Here is a 22,067-nt window from a genome sequence, read left to right as displayed (position 1 = left end):
GATCCCTTAGACCACCCATCATTCCAGTAACGCTTCCTTCGTCAGTTTAGCGTAAACGCAGCGGCACTCGTAGATACATATATTTATTCCCGAACCCCCTTTTGGGGTTGCAACGTACGAAATAAAAGAAGGATAAATCGACACAACCTTATCAACTAAATGTTTGCGAGCGGAAGCTTCGAATTTCGCGTGCTCGTGATTCTAGGCGATTCCTATTTACGAGGAATAGTTACTTTTGGAGCGTAGTTTAAGTGGAGGCTGGGAACTGTTGTTCGATATAAAAGGGAACGTTTTATTGCAAGCACTCTTCATACGGTACGCCTCTGTACGCCTACAACTATATGTCATATTCGATAACGATGTTATCAGGCGTATAGAGATATACCGTATTCTTTAGTACTAGAATAGCACGACTTTTAATTGACCATTTGCTAGTAAATCGGCCTATCACATAGTACACGTAATGTCACGCTGAGAGTGCAAGCGACTGAACCGAGCCTACCGACTTCATAGTTTCGTAAGTGTGCGTAATTTATTGATTTTTTTTAGCAGTGTATTTATTGCGAGAGGGTAGGTGTCTGTCGCGTTGAAACAGAGTCCCTGCTTTCGAGGAGGGGCGTATCAGAGACAATTTCGTGTTCGTGTCATTCGGATGGTAGAATTACACGTAAATCAGAAATTGTCCCGTCTACAACTAATCATTACAAACTATTTTCGCCGGCACTGTTAATTAAGAACGGTGACAAAAGTTTCTCACGCAACGTGAGAGTACTCGCGTATCCTCGTTCTTCATGCGCTACACACATTTTGTACTTTTCAAGTGATCGAATTTTGTAATAAAAGCCTCAACGAACGTAACGTACGTGGTCCTTTCTCAACCAGACTTTTCGCATAACAAAATCGCTCGTCGGGTTACTGGGACGAGATAATAACATATACGCCCGTTATGAAACATCGGCGGATGTGACTGCCCCTTCGCGGCGCTGTGTAAAAAGATACTTTGCATACCGCATAATAAAATCGAGGTACGCGTGAAACGGCTGTCAAGTGTTTTTCCTCAAATATCGCGCCTCGGTGCGGCTGTACCTCTGTTTAAATGTGGAGCTACGATGTCTAATTCTGTACGATGAATAGTAAATGCTGATCTCTAAGAAAACGGAGAGACGGGGGTTGCCGTAAGCTGCCGTGAGCGAGCGCACACGCAGTTGAGTAACTGCGGGCTGCAACTAATACGCGTGCGATGCGCTGGCTGATGCACACGACAGTGAGCACCTATCATTTGAGTGCAGATCGGTGTAACATCTTGAAAAGAATAATCGTAGTGGTCATTAAATGTTTCCGAAATCCGTGCCGCTCTCCGTCGCTTTAGCGGCGAGCACTGAACGTCGTGTTACAAAGCCGAGACAGAGGCACCCTGAAAAAAAGCGAATCCAATGTCAAATGTTGAAGCATATGTTTGTACAGTGAATGGACAGCTGTCGAGACGTTTTTCAAGCTACGGGGGTGGGAAATAAAGATGTGCGCATATTGTTTTACACGCATGGGAAACTAGCTAATCATGAGGTTTACGTCCTATTATTTCCGGAGATTTATAATAATAGCACTGCTTGTCACGCTGCTGCTTTGCATCGTGCAAGTGTTTCGATTAGAGCTGGGCTTCGGCGACAATGATCTGTCTAATTTGGATAAACTGTAAGTATCGGTTTCATCCCCTCGTAGTACATGGTGTCGCCTTTAACTACTTTACGTTGCTTCAGAATACACATATCTCGGTTGATTAAACAATCCGAGCAGTCTTATGTTAAGTAAGTACCTTCCTTCGCTGATACAAGAACGATGAAATATCTGATACTCCAAATGCAGAAGATTGAGAAGGCTTGCGTATTCTAGGGATGGAGTTGTGGCCTGCAAGCTACCTCGGTTAAACGTTTCCGACCCAGAAATTACAACGTTCATCCACGATGTACCTCCCCTATCGTGCGCACCCCAAGATTGGGTGGTGCTCTATGGGTCGCAGCTTGTTATTAGCAATAAAGCAAAGAAAAAGCACGGCTCGATATCCTGCTTATTTAGCGGTGAGCTCCGTAAAACTTATGGTAATACATTATTGCGTTTCGCATCTATTCACCCATTTCCATCACATAGAAATCCTCAGGGACAATGACTACAGCGTATCATATACTACGGCAGTTAAATCCACTGACTCTTACATTCTCAAACATAGTGACTTTGTCGATGTTAAATGTGAATCGAAAAATGGCAAAGAGTAAGTGGAAAATTTAATGAAGCATTCAGCGGATGACTTTGATAAATTTTATGAGTTAAACCTTTCTTAGGTGGCACAGTATCATGGCTGGGGTAAAGGACGATCCTGAAGTGAAAGAGAAAAATAAATGGGAAGACGTCGCGAACAATGCGCTTAAATTAAACGTACTAATGTTCGGGTTCGATTCTCTATCCCGAAATACATTTATTCGCAAGTTGCCAAAGACATATCAGTACTTAAAGGAATATCTAGGCACTTTAGTTCTAGAGGGGTATAATATAGTAGGCGATGGGACGCCGCAAGCGCTAATTCCCATTCTTACTGGAAAGATAGAGCTGGAACTACCGGATACCAGGAAACGCATGGGAATGAAAGCGAATTACGTTAACGTATATCCACTGATATGGAACCAGTACAAAAAGAATGGATACATAACAGGATTCATGGAAGATGTTCATCATATTGGAACCTTCACGTATCGTCTAAAGGGTTTTAAGGAGCAACCTACTGACCATTATATGAGAACATTCTATTTAGCTGCTGCTCCGTACTTCAGATCCTACAAGAAATTCTGTGTTGGGAGCATTCCACGGCATATGGTTTCTTTCAACTACTATTCGCGCTTATTATACACGTAAAGTCAGGCATCGTTATTTACCTACCATCGTTATAGGTGATGCTGAATTACATGAAGGAAGTTTTTAATGTTTATAAACAACAACCGAAATTCCTGTTCGGATTTCATGGAGAACTCTCCCACGACTCCTATAATGATATAGGAGTGGTGGACGAAGACTTACGTAATTGGCTAAGAGACTTACACGAATTCGGCCACTTAAACAACACGGTTCTAATATTGATGAGCGATCATGGACATAGGTTTGTATATAGGCATTACGCGAGATTAAATTTTCGAACTGTAATAAACGCGAGTCGCGAACTGACGAAAGAAATTTTACTTCCGAAGATTCGCCGAAATTCGCAACACCCTGCAGGGTAAACAAGAAGAAAGGTTGCCATTCTTTTCCTTTACCTTTCCCCCTTGGTTTAAAGAAGTTTACCCTGCAGCGTACGCAAATTTCCTGCACAATACGCAGTTCTTAACTACGCCGTTTGACGTACATAAAACATTGGAAAATATATTGGACTTCGGGACACCGAAGGAGGGGGATCGTCACCAAAGAGCTATTAGTTTATTTGATAAGGTAAGTCTATTGGCAGAGCTTAATGTATGGACCCTCGGATTTGTTAAACTTAATAGGGCGTTTGCAATAAAAAATACTTGAAGGTTATTGTTCTACCTGCTTGGGAAAGGTATAGATTTTTTCGAACATTCTGTGACACACTCACCACGAAATGATTCGAAATGAAACTTCGAAAGTCTTATCTTTCTGCATATGATGACGAAAATACAACTCTTGCGGAAAAACCGCGCGCATAACTCTTAAGGTCATTCACCGCCGTTTATTGAGCGACCATTGATCTTTCAACTATAGATCGAACGTAGAATTTTGAAAACACTGTCTAAAAAGGCAATACGCGGTTCGTATTTGTCATTTCCTTTCGATGAAATACAATAGTAATTAAAACAGAAGCGTTTTTATTTTTTAATTGTAATTATTCGACGCACATCGTGAAAAAATAACGCAATTGAATGTTCTAGATAGATGGCGATAAATGCGACTTTAAAAGATCTTCGGCGGTGATCGATAATGGCGCGAATTTTTGAAATTATTTCGAATTTTCGAAACATTTAAACTGATGTTACATAGTGATTAATTAAAAACTACATGCTGTGGATTTAACTTAACTTGTACAGCATATAGAATGTAAATGAGATTTGAAAATTTTATAATTATACTGAAATTCTATTTTTGTTTTATTCAAATGAATAAAATATGGTTCATAAATAATCACATCGCATAATTAATACAGATACCATTAGGTAGAACATGTGCGGATGCATTTATAGAACCACATTGGTGTGCTTGCCTTAGTTGGCAAGAGATTCCAATTGACGATGATTATGTTATCGCCGCAGCCAAGTATTTTATGCAGTTTCTTAATGCCTATACAGAAGATCATCGTGACATATGCAAAGAATTGGAATTAAAAGAGATATTATGGGCTGCTAAACTTGTGCCTAATAAAGGTATCGTGCAGAACTCTCTTCAGCAGTTTGTACTAACACGAACTCCCTGAGACTAATAAGATATTAAATCGTAGGTTTATTGAAATTCCAAAAATCTGGAGATCAGGATGGTTTCATAGGAGACTTTAGTGCACAGACCAAATTGACCAGTGAAACTTATCAATTGAAAGTAAAAACAGTGCCAGGAGACGGATTATTCGAAGTAAGCATTATCTATGATATAAAGAAGAATACTTTTTCAACCAAAGTAAGTATCTCCGTATATTGATTTTATACCATTCCTCTGTTAAATCTTTACGAAGCAATCGGAAGGGGTAACAAACTGCTGTTTCAGATTTCAGATGTCAGTAGAATTAACATGTACGGATCTCAAGCAAGATGCGTCGAGAACTCTTTATTCCATTTACGAAAGTATTGTTACTGTAAGGATTGAAAGAGTAACACTTAATAAGTTCCAAAGTATATATACCTAAGACAATACACAAACTGAGAAACACTAAGTTAACTACTGGAAATTTTAGCAGAAAGTGAATGCTTAATTCTCCATTTATAAAAAATATTAGTTCCATTTCTTGCCAGTCTATTTAAATATCAGAAAGAAAGAATATACACACAGTTCTAACTACAGTAAATATAATTGTTACATCACTGCATTGTAATCTATCTAGTTAATAACGAAGGTGACCATACAACTTACTAAAATCTTATTTTATATGTGATGGTAATTATAATCGACTCTAGTCAGAAGCGTAATGTAATAATAGAACTTACTTAACGAAGTATAATAATTTATCATAAAAGAGACAATTTATGTTGAGACTTTTGTATACATGAACTGCAAATCTAAATTGAAAAGAAGTCTTAATAACATATTTGATATATTTAATTAAGCCAAATGTTAGTGTAATATCTTTGATGAACTACCAACTGTATAATGTAAATAATGCACAATATAATGTAATCAATTCATAATTGGGGTATTTCAATGTCTATATAATAAATCCACTTCATCCCCTCATATTAGTTCATTTTATTACGTTCTCCCGTAATTACTCCGAAAGGCAGTACTCTCCAAATTGATGTAGGAATGTTGTAATCTCACGAGTAGTGCCGTCCACTAACAGGAACCCAACATTCTGTACGTGAGACGGTTCGCATGGAAAATATGCTTCGCCCCTACTATTTTTAGCTACTACTTGCAAAACTATTGTGCTTATCGATAAATCTGAATCTTTATTCTTTTGCACCCTGAAATAATCAAACATTAAGCGCAAGTGTTCGTGCCGAATGCAAAAGAAATATTTATACAAGCATTGCGAGACCTTATTAAATCTTTATAAATAACTTTGGTAACATCCAAATACGGATCTAAGATATCCTCATATTGACATAATATCCCTCCAAGAACGAGCATTTGAAAAATACGAAATATGAATTCCTCCCGCTCGTCGTTTGCATATAAATTATATTCTGGACACTCGTCGTCCAGCAGCATCTACAAGGATTTAAGCCTTAGCGAATTTATATTAACGATTAACTATACGATAGAAAGATCCATACTCCTCTAAGATTATCGGAGACTAGCAAACTTTCAACCTCCGCGTCGTATCTTTTACAAATAGTACCAGACCTGTGTATAATTCCATTCTCGTGATCCTTTAACTTATCGAAAAAGGACATGTTCAAAACGGAACAAGGCACAGGCTTTATTTCTATAGTCGACGCTACTATACCTATTAATTAGAAGGAAAAGTAGTGACCCATTACTATAAGTTACAAAGGAAATACTTTCGCTACCTTGCTTCGCCCAGCACTTTCCTTGCTTTGTCAGTAGTTCTTTCGCAACATTGCTATCTTTAAAGAAAGCCTGGGAATAATTGAGACAATCATATACACAAATTATTTTGCAAAAAAACTATTAATATAATATGCAATAATTAACTGACTTCTGCTATATGATTCTTGTTGTACGGTTGAAAATGTTCATTGAATGAAAATTTTTGGATCACAAAATTTCCCCATATTCCCCTGCGAAATCAGAAAATGACTAATCATCGTGTGTATAAATAGGAAAAGTGCAAAAGCACGATAGAAAAAAAGAAAGGATGTTACGATATTGTTACCATTTAGAAAGGAGTTGCTGGGACAGTTTGTCATTAATTCCGACGTAATTTTTTTGTGCAATAGGCACGAAAGTGTACTTGGTTTCGACTTCCATTTTTAAACAGTTGTATTATCATGTATTATTTCCATGGAGCTTCGAAACATGGCATGAATGTGATATAAGTGCAGAAGGGTGGAAAAGGATCGTGCTGTTGAAAAAGAATCAAAGAAGATGGCTGACGTAGGACGTGTTGTTGAGGAAATAGAGTTTAAAATAGGTTTTAAAGTGGTTTAAACAGAGAAATTAAGGGAAACGGACAGCGGAGAGAAAGGGGCGAAGGAAAATTGGGGGGGAGGGGGAGAGAAGCGATAACAAAAGGGAAAAGTAGGAAAAGGTCGAAATAGGTTAAAAAATGAGGACTTTTAAAACGTTTCCATATTTTTTAAAGTGAAGCCAGTAATAGGGACAGGAATTTAGCGTTTGTCCCTATTACTGTGCCCTCTCGGTAGTGATCCTCTGGGGAGTGATCGCCATAACTGCAGCCATTTTGCGGCAAAACCGGAAATAAAAATAACCTAAACGTTAATCTATTTCTTTTTGTCAGTATTTCTCTCTCTTTTTATCAGTATTTCTGTCTCTTTCTTTTTTACAGTTTCTTTCTCTGTCTACTTCCGCTTTTGCTCCAAATCGCGGCAACCAATCAGCGACGATACACGTTGTTCCGATTACTGCCTAGAAGATTAAAAAAATATGAAAAACTAACATTTTTAACCCGAAAAATTGCCTTAATAAAGAGAAAGGTTTAAAAAAAACAATATAAATTTTCACCAAGCAAAATTAAAGTAAGAGAAGTCAGTAATTAATTCCTTCGTGACTAAGTCGGCGTCAAAGCATCTTAATCGGGACACGTACCCTACTGTGTCACTGACACCTTATCCATAATATTATTTTACCAAGTTTTAAGTCATTTCTCCGAATCGTATAAATGCTGACAGAAAAGTTTATTCTGTAATTATACACGATTATGTTTGATTGAGAGAAAAATAACGAGAGCGCATTGCGTATATTGCATCATAGCCGTCAGAGTAAGATAAGACTATAAGGGTTAGTTTAAAGATCCTACTATAAAAATACTTGCACCTTAACTGTGGTATCAGCGAAAGTTAAATCCACACAAATTTATTCAAATATTACTATTTAATTATTTAGTGTACTTATGTGCATTCTGATCGAAGAATTCCTTATTTTCTCGTTACTCCATTACAATGTTATTAATGGATTGTTACTAAGTTTCCTGATAATCTGTAACATGAGTTAAGAGCATACATACTAAATCACAACACTCTTTGTAAGGTTAGTTACTGTTTTACAGCGATGGTAAAGAAGTGAAATAAATTGTAGTACATAACATAATCCAGTGTCGTCTTCTTCATTTTAACAGCAGTAGTTTGAGGTGTTAGAATTATGAGGCTTACCATCTTCAATGAAAATGACTCCGTACTTCTAGTAGGAGAAGGCAATTTCTCCTTCTCCGTTGCATTGTCTCAGTTAAATTTAAAAATTAACATCACTGCCACATGTTACGAATGTAACGTCAGCCAAGATATCGGAAAGAAAAACATAGAATACTTAATAAGTAACGGTCAGTATCTTTAGAAAGAAGTAAGATTCGGTATTTATATTTTAATACAATTACTGTACCAAGTATTCTATGTATCTCTTTTCAGGAGTTCGTGTATTATTCGGCATCGATGCAACTAATTTAAAGCAACACCCGATACTAAACTCAGAGCTGTTTGACAAAATTATTTTTAACTTCCCTCATGTCGGTGGTAAAATGCGAATAGAAAAAAATAGAGAATTATTGAAAAGCTTCTTCGTAAGCGCAGGGAAATCATTGAGAAATAATGGTCGAGTATTAGTTACCCTCTGCAATGGTCAAGGTGGCACGTCCTTTGATAGTCCACCGAGACGTTGGGATGATTCGTGGAAAGTCACGGAAATGGCAGCACATGGAGATTTTTTATTAAACACCGTTGAACCATTTGCATGGTTATCTTTCCGAAATTACATAGTGACTGGATATCGTAGTTTAGATAAATCGTTCCATTCCACTGGAGCTTTGACTCACATATTTGTTCGAGCTGAACCACCAAATCCACAGAATATTGCTCTTCAAAATGAAATTAATATTTCTCAATGTAATACTGATAATATCTCGTGGAAAAGTATTAGTCAGATAACAGAGACATCGTGCATAAATGCTGCAGATGTGTACGCTCATAAGTACGCATTTGATATAACTTTTAGCGTCGATGAGAAATTTAATTCAGCTAAATTTTATATACTTTTGTGTAATTATGCAGGTCGCGTTATAAGTGACGTTGCTTTTGTACGTTCCTACAAATGTCCTTTACAAAAAGTAGAGAAGAGAACTTACAGAATAAGTTATAAATCTTATTATTTTCCTTTGCATAGAAAAAGAGTTATTGACATACACCAGAATCTAATAGCATCTATTTTGGAAGAAAATTTAAATGTTCTAGTTTCAAGATAGCCTGGTTTTATATGTACACATTTAAACTATAACTCGATGTAATTACAATTTAATAAACTCAGTCATTTACACTTAAATATTCGATTTATTTCTCAGTAATTCAATTATTTTCAGATGCACTGTTTTCGTCAAGCAAGAAGTATAGTTTTACTGAATATTACTTGGAGGCAAGATATTGCGAGCACCGTTACTATAAATCTGCAAAGATGTAGGAAGACGAGCAAAACTATATTCAACTCGTTCTGTACTTTTAAGTGGCTTCGTGGACAAGAACATGTCCCCAGAGCGTTGCGAAATACGAAGCCAAAGTCACAGAGAGATACAAGTCGGAATATCCTTGACATGAAGCAAGTATGAATTTAAATGGGGTTTCTTTCATTTCCGTACAGTGTTTACGAATATTAAGTTGTATAACTATTTAGGTAAAAACTATCGGAGGAAAGGGTGGAGATGGAGAGATATCATTCCTCCAATTGTGGTCCAACGACTGTGCTGGGCCCGACGGTGGAGATGGTGGACACGGTGGTCATGTAATTTTTAAGGTGGGGATGTTAAAAGATTTGTATATCCCATTTAAATTTAACATCGTTAAAAATATTTCTTAGCGTTGAATTTAATTCAAGATTTATATGCAAAATGTTACAGGTAACGACGAATATCAAAGATCTTTCGCATATAAGTAGCGTTCTTAAAGCTGAAGATGGAGAGAGGGGACATAATAAAGATTGCTTTGGGAAGAATGCTAAGCATACCATAGTAGACGTTCCCGTAGGTACCATAATACGTAACCCAGAAGGTAAAATAGTAGCCGATTTAAACGAAGAAGGATTCATGTTCGTTGCTGCACGGGGCGGTGCTGGAGGACATGGAAATGCATTTTTCAAGTCTGATGTTCAGCAATCGCCAGTCGTGAGTGAATACGGTGCACACGGAGAAGATTTACAATATGTATTAGAAATTAGAAGCATGGCGCATATTGGACTGGCAAGTACTTGACGCTCTTGCCGATACATTTCTTCGAACCATATTTGATAGCAGGCGAGAGATGAATTAACTACTTTAGAAAAATCTATTTCAGATTGGCCTTCCGAATGCAGGTAAGAGTACTTTATTAAGGGCCATATCTAGAGCCAGGCCCAAAGTAGCACCGTATCCATTTACGACACTGAGGCCTTACATAGGAATGATATTGTACGATGATTACGAGCAGATCGCAGGTCGGTGATGCAAGTAACAAATTAGTTTGTTATCGTGATCATATGTCCAACGAGAAACATATTTTCGGTTTATTTTTCTAGTGGCCGATTTACCAGGACTTATAGCTGACTCTCATAAGAATAAAGGCCTTGGCATACAATTCCTTAAACACGTTGAACGTTGTAAAATTTTATTATTCATTCTGGATGCAAGCTCCGAGAAGCCGTGGGTGGATTTTGAAACCCTGAGACATGAAATTACGCAATTTAACGAGAAGCTACACGATAGGTCGCTTCTTATTGCCGCGAATAAGATGGATGTACCAGAAGCAGTGGTGAGATATAATAACATTTTCTGATGCAACTGTAAAGGTATAAAAGTAATAGTAACGTGGTCCGTTGTATAATTGCAGAAAAACCTCGAACTACTTAAACAGAAAGTTAATTCACCAATTATTCCGATCTCCGCTAAAATGGGTACAAATGTATCTACTTTGTTGAGGGAAGTAAGAATCTTGTACGACAAAGAAATGGAGAGCGAAGAAAGAAAGGCAGCGGAGCAGATAGATTCTACTTAATTTTCCTATGTATTTATAATAGTTTGTTAAAAAAAACATTTATAAAAATGATATCCCGTTTGTTTTAGTGTTTTATGGCTTTTTCGCACAGCTTGAAGTCTTTTATTACAGCCGTTACTTGCGGTTGGTTTAGGATAGTAAGGAACCATCTATTTAAATTCGTGTAGTCTTTCCTACACGCTGGATCGAAAACGTGTTCGTATAAAGGTATCAAGGCAGTGAAAACAGCGATATCCGCAAGGCTGATCCTTTCCCCGACTAAATAAGTTTTTGCGAGCAATGTGCTGTTTAGCTTCTTCAAAGAAGAGAAAAGATCTTCTTTGGACGTTTTAATATTCGCTTTCGTGCTATTTGGTGTATTCCCCGCGAGACTGGGGACGACCCATCCAGACACTGCCGGTAAAATATGATTATCAGCATAACTTAGCCATTGTAGAACTTGACTGAATGTGAAAGTATCTTTTAAACATCGTAGCTGGTCATTCGCTAAGTAAAAAGCAATTGCATTGCTGTCGGACAATTCGAAATCATTTCCTTCTAGTCTTATGTCTCTGGAGATTATATTATCTTTTTTATATGGCGAAATAATCAATTCCCTGCCACTATACTTAGCTACTATTTGAGCACGGTAACACTTTGTACTTCCAGCGTTACCAAAAAGCATTAACTTCTTTTCCGAAGACTTGGAACATACAGACTTCTCACATACTTTATCGCTCTCTGGAAAGATACAATGAATTTTTAAGAATTTAGGAAGAATATTCCTTGGTAATATACACTGGTAGTCAAAAGACAGATTACTACAAATGATGGGAAAAATACAACTCAATCGATATAACAAAGTTAAAGTCCAAAGACTTTTGGCTACCACTGTATTTAAACATTTTCCAATTTCTTTCATTCAAAATTTGTCGCTCCCCTAAATTTGTCACTTCTCAAAAATTACCGCTTTCCAAAATTTGTCCCTCCCCCAAATTTTTCGCTTCCGAAAATTACCGCTTCCCAAAATTGATCGCTCTCTAAAATTTGCCTATACCCCCTAGAAATAGCTTATACCCAAATCGGCCCCTGAGTATTTCTCTTTACCTGTTATTCCAAGTTTCAAATTAGCGAAGTTCTTGGCGGTGGTCATCAATTTGTTCAAGCACGATATATTGGTACCCGAGGCCTGGGCGGACTCAGCTTTCCCACCTCCCTTGCCTTCCATAAGCGGAGCAATTTCACCAATCCACTCATTTGCTTTTAACCCTTTACTTACAGCAGACTTTTATGTTTTGCAACACAATAATAATCGTTATAGTCTTCCTTCTTTCGAGCAACTTCATTCTCGTATGTACGTGTTCAACCTTACCTTGGATACTGCACTAAGCGCAAAGATCTTCTTAGCATCGGGATCTATGCTTACAAGTAACGCACTCGTTTCTGGAGACACAGTCTTTATTTTTTTCAGAGCAGCATCCAAAGCTTTCGTATTACTGTACGCCTGCAGAAGCTCGACCAATATCGGGCATCCAACGTTCTGTTGAATTATTTGTTGAACAGTCTCCACGACTGTATTAGCGATCGCCACTTTCGCTGCGCGTTCCTTATCATCGAGCGTCTTTTTCATATCTTTCAACATCTTGCGCATTTTGTCCTGCGTACGAATAATGTATGTATACTGTGTATCTACACGTATCATAAAAATGATAAACAATTATTTTCTAAAACACACGTACCTTTCTCCAGCTTGGAATCGTAGCATGCGATACGTCGTCTGTTAATTCGACTATTTTTTTCACGTGATCTTTCGCATTGACACCACTTTTATCAGTAGTTATGGTCGCTTGAAGTTGTTCCAAGTGAGTCTGCAGCACAGCTGCCTTTTTCTGAGCTTTCGTTGCTTCCGGGCCACTGAGAGCTACTATTCGCCTGATACCTTTAGCAATGGCCTCTTCGCTGGCTATGACAAAATCTCCAATATGTTCTGTATAATGTAAATGTCTAAAAAAAAAAACAAATTAATAAGTATACATTAGTTGAACTAATTTCTATTGTGTAATCCGATGCTACTTACGTTCCCCCACAAAATTCTACACTGGTCTGTGTTGCACTAGAACTCAAAGGGTCCTTCTCTAAATCTTCAACTGGTATGCCGATGCTAACTACTCTCACAGGGTCAGGGTATGTCTCCTCGAACATAGCACGTAAGCCTTGAATAGTTTTAGCCAGTGCTAGATTACTTTCCTTAGCGTACACCTTTCTATTCTCTTTTATCATGTTGTTCGTAATTTCTTCTACCTTCTTCACCTGTTCGGCAGTCATAGCTCCTGCGAAAGAAGGTGTGAAGTTGTATTTGGTGCCGTATCCGGAAGGACGAGTGCAGGCAACGAGTAAAGAGAGGGATTCAGTTGGGGATTGAGCAGTTAAAGGAGGGACAAGAGACAAGAGTACTCGAGTAAAAAAGGGAAGGAAAATAGCCAGAGTTTGATAGCGAGGGTAAGATGCAGGATCGTGGAAAAATAGATTGGGAAGCGGAGGAGGCAAGGAGATGCGATTTATGTGAAAGAGGGGAACGTTAGACCATATAGTACGAGATTGCGAGGAGTTGAAGAGAGGGAAAGTAAGGGTCGAGGACATAGTCAGCGGCAGAAAAAGTAAGGAAGTAGAGAAAAAGCAGAAAAAGATGAAAGGCGGATAAGGGGAAATGCGAGAGTATGCGAGGATGAGAATATGATAAGAGTTTACATAAATCAAATCTTTTTTCATGGCTGTGAGGCCGAAAATAATAAAGTTCTACTCTAAGTAGATTTATTCACAAACCTTTATTTGTAAAATCGAAACGAAGTCGATCCGGCGCAACTAAAGAACCTTTCTGATCAACTTCCGTGCCCAACACTTTTCGGAGAGCATAATTGAGAGCATGAGTCGCAGTATGATTGCTCATTACAAGCCTCCTGCGTGTAGTATCTACGTTTAAGTGCACTTTGTCACCCTTTTTCAACGATCCTTGGCCTACGGTACCAATGTGTAACACATAGCCGCCTCTGACTTGAACATTTTTTATTCGAACTTCAGTATCCTTCGAGGACAACGATTATTACTCATATGTATATTAACACATGCAGATGTAAGTACATTATTTACTTACTTCATCGTCAACCTTCACTAAGAACCCTTCGTCGTATATTTGCCCACCTTGCTCGGCATAGAAGTTCGTTTGATCTAACAGAATTCCAACTTCCTCTCCTGACGACACCTCGTCGACGAAAGTCTTAGAGCGTCTAAGAGCGATCACAGTTCCAGTGCACGGAGAGAATTCATACTCTTCGTATATTTTACTATTGGTTACTGTATAATTGTATTTTAGTAAATCATTAGTAGGCTTGATCCCTTTATTTTGTAATTCGGTAATTGCGTGAACGTCGAGATTTATCTGATCGTCTACACCGCCACTTTTACTTTGCGACATAATCTGGCGTAAACAAAGCAATTCTAATTACCTTATTAAACGATACATGTTCAGACTATTATTACCAGAGTATCTTATATAATACCTGGGCTTGCTTCCTCGCTTCTTCGTAGGCTACCATATCCACCTTCAATCCCATCTCTTCGGTCATGAGCTGCGTTAAATCGACCGGGAAACCGTACGTATCGTACAAACGCCATGCAACATCACCCGGCACTGTACTCGCTGACTCTAATTTTGTTATAGTACGATTCAATAAATTCCGACCGCGCGATAAGGTTTTAAGAAATTGAACCTCCTCTTCATTGATAACGTCAATTATATACTGCGGATCTTTAGTTACTTCTGGGAAAACATCGCCTGTGGAATGAAAAAGTATAAAATGAATTTATCCTACGTAATACCAGAATTTTTTATATAAAAACCTACCGAGTAGCTCAACTACTACGTTCACCAGTGTTCCAAAGAATCCAGGCTTCGCGTTCAACTTCTCAGTGGCGTAACGCACAGCGCGCCTCAGAATTCTTCTCAGCACGTACCTAAATTACAATCAATGTTCAGATCGATGCACTGAGATACGAATTAAAAGAATGTGCACCGATGTATTTAGTTTACCCTCTTCCAGTATTGTCCGGTATACCGCCATCCGCAAGTGCGATAGTAAGAGTTCTCGCATGGTCTGCCAAAACTCTGTACGCCATATCTATGCCATCTTTATCATCCGAGCCTACCTGTCCTTGATAAGGCGGTGCTCCTGTGCCTTTTTGTATAGCATCGAATAGTGGCACAAATAAGTCCGTATCGTAGTTGGCACGTTTATTCTGAATGACTGACACTAATCTTTCCAAGCCTAGGCCGCAGTCGATGTGTTTCTTCGGCAACGATTTCAAACTTCCATCAGATTCTCTAAAATAATGCAAAAAGATGAAGTAGAATAAGCAAGTAAAATTTGTTTCACTCGTTGCGAGCTACTCGCCTATTAAACTGTATAAATACGAGATTCCAGATTTCTAGAACATCTGGGTCATCCTGATTCACTAAGTGAGCTGCTTCTCTATTCCCAATGCGATCGTAATGCAGCTCGCTGCACGGCCCACATGGACCCGTTTCTCCCATTTCCCAGAAATTATCTTTCATGTTTCCCGGTAACACGTGACTAGGAGGAACGCTAAAAGGAAATCGTACATATTAATAAGTTACGGGATTCGTGCGTGGTTCCTAGAATGCGGTATAGATTAGTAATTATTAAAGGGATAAGTGTGGTGAGAATAGATATGTGATTACCCTAAAGAAAGCCAGATTTCTTTGCACTGCTCGTCGGGACTTAAATTATTCTTCTCGTCCCCTCCAAAGTAAGTCACATATAATTGAGCAGGTGATAGTTTTAATGCGACTGTTAGAAATTCCCAGGCCCAAGTACAGATTTCTTTCTAAGAGATGAATCATAAATATAGGGATTACAGTAGTGACTTTTAAGTATCTTGAACTCGTCATGTGCTTAAGATCTTACTTTAAAATAATCCCCAAAGGACCAATTGCCCATCATCTCAAAAAATGTGTGATGGTAGACATCTTTTCCAACGTCGTCCAAATCGTTGTGCTTTCCTCCAGCTCTGATACATTTCTGGCTATTGACAACTCTCACCCACTTTGCCATTTCGCTGTTAGGATCCACTGTCCCCAGAAACATTGGCTTGAACTGAAACAGGCCGCAATGAATAAGGGGTGAAAGGGTATAAAAGATGAGATACTTGAAATCGACGCTTTGATTCATTTAACTAAAGAGATATGGCTCCAACTCATATCTTCCTTAAAGCCATCTTTCTCCAGAAACAATGTTGTAAATAGAGATGGTAATTTCAAGTACCTTATCCTATATATTAATACTAGGGCTGGGTTTGAACCTAATTTTTAAATTCTCAAAATTCCAAGCCAAAACTTTGTAAGGCCTCGAAACTCTCAAAACTTGAATTGCTGATTTTGTTTTGTGAGTGGAGTGTCTTGTTTTAAGAACTGAAGTTAACAAAATTTTTGCATAAATCTTAAACAAACGCATAAAATATACAAATTCTCGAAGGACGTTGGGAACGATTCTTTATTCATTAATTTTATACTTCTTATCTGGCTCTCAAGAGTTTTGAATCACGAAAAAAGCGCAGTTTTGAATTCTTGAAACTGGAAACTTTCTTGGGTTTCAAGAAACTCATCCCTAATTAATACATACATAACGGATAATATTTTCAATGATTCATTATACCTGGTTCATTCCAGCATTTGTAAAGAGTAACGTTGGATCGTCGTGAGGTATCGTAGAACTGGAGTGGACATATTCGTGGCCTTTACTTTTAAAAAAGTCGATATATGCTTGTCGAATTTCCTTGGCATTCATTATTGCAGCCATATCGAGGCGGTTACTAGTTTCTCTTTTTCCCCAAACTATTTCTAGAATGAAATATGTAATGAAGTATTTCAAAGTCAATTACAACATATGGAATGAGTGGTATCAAATCGTGGAGGAAGCAACACATCTGAATAAATAATGTTAACTGAGAGATTGTGTATTTATTTTTTTTATAATTGTTGATAATATCTTAATCTTGTAAGGTTCCTCAAAACAATCACGTAATACTGTAGGTGTTAACACTTACGTCGGTCTTTTCAAATATAGCACTTTATATCAGGACAGCTGCCTGACATGCACGTGCATGCACAACACCTGAACTGACCTAAACTGACCTGAACTCAGTGAACGGCGGAAATCCCATAGACATATATAGACGGAGCGTAAGCTAAGGGGGGTTGCAAGGTTCGCGGTAAGGGGAGCGATACAGGTAAATCGAGTAACTCAGTGGTTCGGCATGCCGAATGCATCCGAAGCTGACCCGACGTGCCTGTATCTGAACCTCTGCCTTTTCCCTTCCAAGCTTACGTTCCCCTCGCCGATAGTCCCAGCACAGACGAGGTATAGAATAGACCTATCACCTTATAGATGTTCATGTCGCCACCCAAACTGTATTACCGACCCGCAATTTGAGGTCTGAATGTAGTGGCATCTGCTCATGGACAGCGTCCAACTCAGCAACTACTCTGAAATGTGTTCAAATGCTGAAAGGTATGTGCGTACTTTAATACGTGTGATTTGTTTGGAGAGAGAGTTTGACATAGAGCAGGCCTTCCCAAATAGGGGAAATGCACTCCTAAAACAGATGTTTCGGTTCTCCCTCCACCGGTACGCCTTCAGCTAAGGTGGGACGACTCCTACAACCCTCTCTCCGAGTAGACAGTAACGTCGCTGGGAAGCATGTTGAGCGCTTTAGGGCGAAAGTACCAAATGTGTCAAATTTTTATAGGAAATTTCATAATGACTTAAAAATAGTAGGAAAAAATAACGTACTTCTAAAAGCGGTGGGGGAACTCACGCATGCGCGCGATGGGCGCCGCGACGTCGAACCAATCAACGCCAAGATGGGAAACGATAGGAAACGAAACGACGCCAGCCCAAGCGTTTCCCACCTTGGCGTTGATTGGTTATTCCCCCTCCGCGAAATAGTTTGATCATCCTGTAATTTCCGCTCCTCACTGTTTCCGCCCGACCCTGCTTATATGTATAGTTTGTTGAATAGCAATATAAGAATGTTATAAATTAAAAGCGTACGATGACGAACAGAGGATATTTAAAAAATAAAGGGAATCTTTGAAGACAAACTTTTCTATTCAGAAATCTGTGATAGAAATTTTGTATTTTAGATCGATAGATACGTCTGACTCGAAAATAGCAATACATAATTTGGTCCCTTGTTACGCGTTTTATTAAGAAACAGCTAAAATGCCGTTTATGATCGGTCCGGGGCCTATACGTAGGTCATTAAAGTATTTAGAAGCGGGCAAATTAATTTTAAAAGATGGCATACAAATATTTTCTGTGAATTATAACACGCATGGGTGGAACCATAAAGGAACCAGGCAAGTTTCAGGTTACCTTTACAAAAGTACTTAAGTCGCTTAAACTGTAAACTTAATATAATGTACGATGCAAGATTCAACATAAATAGGATTTATGTTTAGGGACTTCGTATTCTGGAATCTACCACAAGTGAAATATAAAAATCCAGAGGTGCAAGTCGTTACGTTTAAAAATTTAACACCAACGCCTTTCATTAAATGTTATTATGGTACGTACAGAAGATTTATATTAACTGCTTTGTCCAGCACGAAATTTTATTATATATGTCGTATAATGTTAGAAAGATAATAATCAAGCAAATAACGGAACATTTAATTCTTCACATAAAATTGCTCTTTCACTTTTACGTAGATGATGGGAAATCTATGTTAATCGACATAGATAATCAAGAAAACGAAGATATAGTAGATCACCTCGTAAAAGTAGTCGGTAAACCTAAAGAAGTTTTGAAGCAGGAAAGTATCAGATTAGAAAAGAAAGACAACCCCGCAAATTTCGGCGTCGGCTGCCCGAGGAGCTGTATATGCGTAATTCCTGGTCAAATACCTTGCCCTGGCGTAGTACCTTTGCCGTTCCATATGCGTGGAAAAATGAAGAATGCTAATGATTAAATATAAGTATATTTTTAATATCGTACTGTGTATATAATAAAAATAATTGTATAGTAATCGCACTTGTCTTATTCGATCACATACCCTTTATACAGATGCGTACCGATACTTTCGAATAAAAGGACCATCGTATTCTGCGTTATTTTAAAATACATATTTAAAGTATGTATCTGTTTATTATAAAAAGATATCATAGATTATGAAAATACACGTACGTTAATGTACATATTAAGCATTGCGTTATCAGTGAATTAAGATACACGTGTATCCGATGCGCGGGTGCGCCACTATAGGAATCATGTTCGATTAGTACAAAAACAGATATAAATATCAACTAAAAAATACAAGACTTTATGGTACAAAAAAACTTAATCGTTACACAGAAATCACTTAAATAGAAAATATAAATAATATATCAACTATAGTCATGGAACAAATGTTGGTCTGCAAAAGTAGATTTATCCTTAATCACAACACTATGAAATTAAAGAAAAAGGGTTCGAGTTATCTCCTCGGCTTGTAACGGTTATACGGCTTATTACTGTGATAATGATTTCGATTATAACGAGTCGACGTGGACGGTTTTGGATTTTCTGGTTTTTGATATAACTGTATTATGGGCGATCCATTCAAAGGTTTATTTAGTTCAAATTCTTCCTCAGATTCGTTCATTAATTTTAGTTTCGCCTCTATAGCCTGGATCGCTGTCTCGCGGCTGTTGAGAAAATTATATGTTCGTATAAACAATGTTTGTCGATCGTCCCTTTTAAGGGGGTAGGTTACCCTCAAAAGTTTCGAAAATTGGTTTTTAGGATGTTTGCATATTCCGCCAGCTACACCGTTTCTACGTATTTTAAGCGCAACCGGGCCCCGAAATTCTAAAAATTGAAGGAATTACAGTAAAAAATGTACGAGCCTGCACATGAGATCGGATAACGATGTCGAACTTTAAACGCGATTTCCCAGAAACTACGTTTTCCAAAACGGTGAACATAAAATCTCGAAAACCGCTCCAACGATTTGAATGAAAATTTACAGAGAGCTGCTGGAAACTATTCCCCTCCATGTATTGGGAGCACATTTTCAATATACATTCTTTAAAAAAAAGATAAATATTTTTCCTACAAAAAAAGGAAAAAATCAGAAACATCTATTCTAAGAAACTATATTCATCTATTACTTCAGAATGTGCGTTTGAAGGGCCTGATTTTGGGCTGTTCAGGATAACCTACCCCCATAATCCATAGAGATATTTCTGTTCAACGATGTACCTTATTCTTTTATCTTCTTTCTTAGCCCCAGCTAAAGCAGGAATATCTATCTTCGGTTTTGGCTTATCTATATCAGACTTCAAAATCAAATAACATTAATACCATTCACGTATCGTAAAACAATTATGTATATTACAAGGGTTATTATGTCGCCAAATGTGTTATTTTAGCAATTACCTCTGTCACGCTATGAGCCCATCTGACGATAATATTTTTCGCTCCTACTTTTAAGTTATGTAAAGCATCTTTGGCCGCTTCTGCGTCTTGAACAGTTTTATAGGTAACAAATGCATATCCTCTTGGCTGACCAGCTTGCGGGCCTGATCGGTGGAACAGGAGGTCGAACTTTTCTATCGTTCCATGTTGTTGGACGAGTTTTAGGAGTTGGTACCAGTAGACAGATAAAGAGTTAGTTTTTTCAGATTCCTTCCATCGTACAGAAAGATCATACCGCACACAAACGTAAAAACAAACACTTTTCGAATGGAATTGGTATCTAATTCTAAACATTAATGACGCTAAAGGTATTGAACATTTCTAAACATCTGCCTTGTACGTTCGAAGCTTCTCATAGAAAAGTGTCAGCATAAAAGCAAGAACTGTCTCTATTGACACCATCAACACTGATTTATAAACTAAAAAGTTCCAACTAAGGTACACACCAACCAAAATTGCCTTAAGTCGTACGAACGTGTCGGTAGTACTTTATAACATCCCTCAAATTTTTGTCAATCGATCCCATTCAAAAAGTTGCTATTTTGACCACGACCTCTCCCCCTAACGAACAATTTAAGTAAATACTTACTCATTAATTCTTAAATCTAAATTGCCCACCCACAATCTTCTGTCCTCCACCTGATTCGACTTTATGGGTTCTAATGGTAAAGGAACTTTAGTAACTGGCTACAAATAAAACAAAACAATATTACTAAGCTCCTAATGCGCGTACATTTCGCGGCGCTCGATGAATTTTAAATAGGATCCCATAACCTGTGCATAACCGAGAGCGTAAAGGAATAATTCTCACCTCCATGTCAGTGGAATCCGAAATGATATTAAATTAACACAGAGACGCCTCAGTTGCCGCTATCAATCTCAAAGCGTGCTCCCGTGCATATCGCGGCATCGGATTTTAAATATTTATAGGAAGCCCCACAAACACAGCGGACCATTCGCACTGCAGTCAACGCACGGCAGTATAGCAAATCGTTCATCGTTACGGGCGATAGTTATAAACGACATAATACCTGTTCCTAAAAATAGTTCGGACACATCAGGCAAACATATCCTCGTATCTCCTAATAAATATTAACACTCTAATTCAACCTGATCATGTACTTATCGTGACTAAGTTGTCTCTGTACGTACTTCGGAAGCATGTATGAGCTTCAGCAACCGTGCACTGATATTTACAATGTTGCGCTTAGAATGACGAGCGCAGGTACGCAATCGTGACATACATGTACGCACTTGCGAGAAACCGAGTACTTTTTCAACACACAAATTAGGAAACGTGATTTTTTCATTTGCAGACGTACCGAAAATAGCGCTCAGGTAAACAGCTTTATGTCAACTTCAACTCTGAACTCTGACTGGCAGTGACGACTACGCATTAGGACAGTGATTCCCAACCTGTGGGTCGCGAAGTGTTTTCTGGGAGGTCGCCACGGTTTTTCGGTTTTTTTTTTCTAATAGGGTAGATGTCCCGATTACCGTGCTTTTATGTGTGCGATCTCCGCTGGTTGAATCTGTGTGTTATGTGGAGTTAGCTATAGGACATAGAGATATCAAGTTTTGGTATGAGAGCGTAATTCAAAATCCTTTGCAGCGGAAAGATTTATTGTAGGCATGCGGGTTCGAAGCGAGCAGCACATCTGGAAGGTTTTAAGCGTGATCGAAACGGAGGACGAGGAAGAG

The 22,067-nt window shown here is 38.2% G+C and overlaps 6 protein-coding genes across 15 annotated transcripts; 3 read left to right on the top strand and 3 right to left on the bottom strand.

The window, feature by feature from the left end:
* The first annotated feature begins 402 nt into the window (after positions 1-402).
* LOC143376519 (uncharacterized) lies at positions 403-5,390 on the top strand. Of its 3 annotated transcripts, none has more exons than XM_076826982.1 (11): positions 403-518; positions 1,540-1,692; positions 1,758-1,805; positions 1,891-2,075; positions 2,146-2,266; positions 2,337-2,865; positions 2,940-3,145; positions 3,234-3,471; positions 4,202-4,418; positions 4,493-4,665; positions 4,753-5,390. In XM_076826982.1, the coding sequence occupies exons 2-11, from the start codon at positions 1,559-1,561 to the stop codon at positions 4,849-4,851; spliced, it is 1,950 nt and encodes a 649-aa protein (XP_076683097.1). In that variant the 5' UTR covers positions 403-518; positions 1,540-1,558; the 3' UTR covers positions 4,852-5,390. The 3 variants fall into 3 exon arrangements, with proteins under 3 accessions (XP_076683097.1, XP_076683098.1, XP_076683096.1); XM_076826983.1 differs by having other exon boundaries at positions 419-524; XM_076826981.1 differs by lacking the exon at positions 403-518 and having other exon boundaries at positions 572-1,692.
* On the bottom strand, positions 5,282-7,603 carry LOC143376521 (cilia- and flagella-associated protein 300). Of its 2 annotated transcripts, XM_076826988.1 has the most exons (7): positions 7,476-7,603; positions 6,542-6,675; positions 6,365-6,446; positions 6,216-6,285; positions 5,979-6,151; positions 5,741-5,913; positions 5,282-5,666 (listed from the first exon to the last, which is right to left on the bottom strand). In XM_076826988.1, exons 2-7 carry the CDS (start codon positions 6,634-6,636, stop codon positions 5,468-5,470), a joined length of 792 nt encoding a protein of 263 aa, XP_076683103.1. In that variant the 5' UTR covers positions 6,637-6,675; positions 7,476-7,603; the 3' UTR covers positions 5,282-5,467. The 2 variants fall into 2 exon arrangements, with proteins under 2 accessions (XP_076683103.1, XP_076683102.1); XM_076826987.1 differs by lacking the exon at positions 7,476-7,603 and having other exon boundaries at positions 6,542-6,728.
* On the top strand, positions 7,499-10,906 carry LOC143376520 (mitochondrial ribosome-associated GTPase 2). Of its 3 annotated transcripts, XM_076826984.1 has the most exons (8): positions 7,994-8,164; positions 8,250-9,117; positions 9,194-9,430; positions 9,502-9,621; positions 9,725-10,063; positions 10,158-10,296; positions 10,378-10,610; positions 10,689-10,906. In XM_076826984.1, the coding sequence occupies exons 3-8, from the start codon at positions 9,194-9,196 to the stop codon at positions 10,851-10,853; spliced, it is 1,233 nt and encodes a 410-aa protein (XP_076683099.1). In that variant the 5' UTR covers positions 7,994-8,164; positions 8,250-9,117; the 3' UTR covers positions 10,854-10,906. The 3 variants fall into 3 exon arrangements, with proteins under 3 accessions (XP_076683101.1, XP_076683100.1, XP_076683099.1); XM_076826986.1 differs by lacking the exons at positions 7,994-8,164; positions 8,250-9,117 and adding an exon at positions 7,499-7,626; XM_076826985.1 differs by lacking the exons at positions 7,994-8,164; positions 8,250-9,117 and adding an exon at positions 7,740-7,875.
* Alars (alanine--tRNA ligase, cytoplasmic) lies at positions 10,844-17,091 on the bottom strand. Its single transcript, XM_076826990.1, has 15 exons — positions 16,953-17,091; positions 16,562-16,746; positions 15,815-16,003; positions 15,589-15,734; positions 15,281-15,472; positions 14,920-15,210; positions 14,734-14,843; positions 14,390-14,664; positions 13,984-14,307; positions 13,656-13,914; positions 12,910-13,162; positions 12,572-12,836; positions 12,205-12,489; positions 11,940-12,117; positions 10,844-11,573 (listed from the first exon to the last, which is right to left on the bottom strand). The coding sequence occupies exons 2-15, from the start codon at positions 16,703-16,705 to the stop codon at positions 10,918-10,920; spliced, it is 3,567 nt and encodes a 1,188-aa protein (XP_076683105.1). The 5' UTR covers positions 16,706-16,746; positions 16,953-17,091; the 3' UTR covers positions 10,844-10,917.
* Positions 17,092-17,898: 807 nt separating this feature from the next.
* On the top strand, positions 17,899-18,936 carry Mrps25 (mitochondrial ribosomal protein S25). Its single transcript, XM_076826378.1, has 3 exons — positions 17,899-18,267; positions 18,370-18,476; positions 18,620-18,936. The coding sequence occupies exons 1-3, from the start codon at positions 18,131-18,133 to the stop codon at positions 18,877-18,879; spliced, it is 504 nt and encodes a 167-aa protein (XP_076682493.1). The 5' UTR covers positions 17,899-18,130; the 3' UTR covers positions 18,880-18,936.
* A 267-nt stretch (positions 18,937-19,203) lies between these two features.
* Positions 19,204-21,796, bottom strand: LOC143376253 (putative RNA-binding protein 18). Of its 5 annotated transcripts, none has more exons than XM_076826374.1 (6): positions 21,489-21,796; positions 21,178-21,403; positions 20,956-21,053; positions 20,328-20,541; positions 20,112-20,227; positions 19,204-19,642 (listed from the first exon to the last, which is right to left on the bottom strand). In XM_076826374.1, the coding sequence occupies exons 2-6, from the start codon at positions 21,181-21,183 to the stop codon at positions 19,384-19,386; spliced, it is 693 nt and encodes a 230-aa protein (XP_076682489.1). In that variant the 5' UTR covers positions 21,184-21,403; positions 21,489-21,796; the 3' UTR covers positions 19,204-19,383. The 5 variants fall into 5 exon arrangements, with proteins under 5 accessions (XP_076682489.1, XP_076682488.1, XP_076682487.1 ...); XM_076826373.1 differs by having other exon boundaries at positions 21,178-21,448; positions 21,519-21,796; XM_076826372.1 differs by having other exon boundaries at positions 21,519-21,796.
* Between the last annotated feature and the right edge of the window lie 271 nt (positions 21,797-22,067).

This window comes from Andrena cerasifolii, chromosome 14, assembly GCF_050908995.1.
Source record: "Andrena cerasifolii isolate SP2316 chromosome 14, iyAndCera1_principal, whole genome shotgun sequence".
Lineage (NCBI taxonomy): Eukaryota > Metazoa > Arthropoda > Insecta > Hymenoptera > Andrenidae > Andrena > Andrena cerasifolii.
The sequence above is the reverse complement of the archived record's forward strand: the minus strand, read 5'-3'. Positions and strand labels throughout refer to the sequence as shown.

Bases quoted from the DNA above. Each gene is read 5' to 3' on its own strand.
- LOC143376519 (XM_076826982.1), top strand. From the start codon at position 1,559: ATGAGGTTTACGTCCTATTATTTCCGGAGATTTATAATAATAGCACTG. The intron at 4,419-4,492 runs GTATCGTGCAGA...ATTAAATCGTAG, and splicing joins TAAACTTGTGCCTAATAAAG to GTTTATTGAAATTCCAAAAA. The intron at 4,666-4,752 runs GTAAGTATCTCC...CTGCTGTTTCAG, and splicing joins AGAATACTTTTTCAACCAAA to ATTTCAGATGTCAGTAGAAT.
- LOC143376521 (XM_076826988.1), bottom strand. From the start codon at position 6,636: ATGGAAGTCGAAACCAAGTACACTTTCGTGCCTATTGCACAAAAAAAT. The intron at 6,447-6,541 runs GTAACAATATCG...CTGATTTCGCAG, and splicing joins CAGCAACTCCTTTCTAAATG to GGGAATATGGGGAAATTTTG. The intron at 5,667-5,740 runs GTCTCGCAATGC...TGATTATTTCAG, and splicing joins ATTTATAAAGATTTAATAAG to GGTGCAAAAGAATAAAGATT.
- LOC143376520 (XM_076826986.1), top strand. From the start codon at position 9,194: ATGCACTGTTTTCGTCAAGCAAGAAGTATAGTTTTACTGAATATTACT. The intron at 9,622-9,724 runs GTGGGGATGTTA...AAAATGTTACAG, and splicing joins GTGGTCATGTAATTTTTAAG to GTAACGACGAATATCAAAGA. The intron at 10,611-10,688 runs GTGAGATATAAT...GTATAATTGCAG, and splicing joins TGGATGTACCAGAAGCAGTG to AAAAACCTCGAACTACTTAA.
- Alars (XM_076826990.1), bottom strand. From the start codon at position 16,705: ATGGCTGCAATAATGAATGCCAAGGAAATTCGACAAGCATATATCGAC. The intron at 15,211-15,280 runs GCGAGTAGCTCG...GCATTATTTTAG, and splicing joins GTATTTATACAGTTTAATAG to AGAATCTGATGGAAGTTTGA. The intron at 14,308-14,389 runs GTATTATATAAG...TGTTTACGCCAG, and splicing joins AAGCGAGGAAGCAAGCCCAG to ATTATGTCGCAAAGTAAAAG.
- Mrps25 (XM_076826378.1), top strand. From the start codon at position 18,131: ATGCCGTTTATGATCGGTCCGGGGCCTATACGTAGGTCATTAAAGTAT. The intron at 18,268-18,369 runs GCAAGTTTCAGG...ATTTATGTTTAG, and splicing joins TGGAACCATAAAGGAACCAG to GGACTTCGTATTCTGGAATC. The intron at 18,477-18,619 runs GTACGTACAGAA...ACTTTTACGTAG, and splicing joins TTTCATTAAATGTTATTATG to ATGATGGGAAATCTATGTTA.
- LOC143376253 (XM_076826374.1), bottom strand. The intron at 20,542-20,955 runs GTAAGTATTTAC...ATCTGTCTACTG, and splicing joins TTAGATTTAAGAATTAATGA to GTACCAACTCCTAAAACTCG. The intron at 20,228-20,327 runs GTAATTGCTAAA...TTGATTTTGAAG, and splicing joins GGGCTCATAGCGTGACAGAG to TCTGATATAGATAAGCCAAA.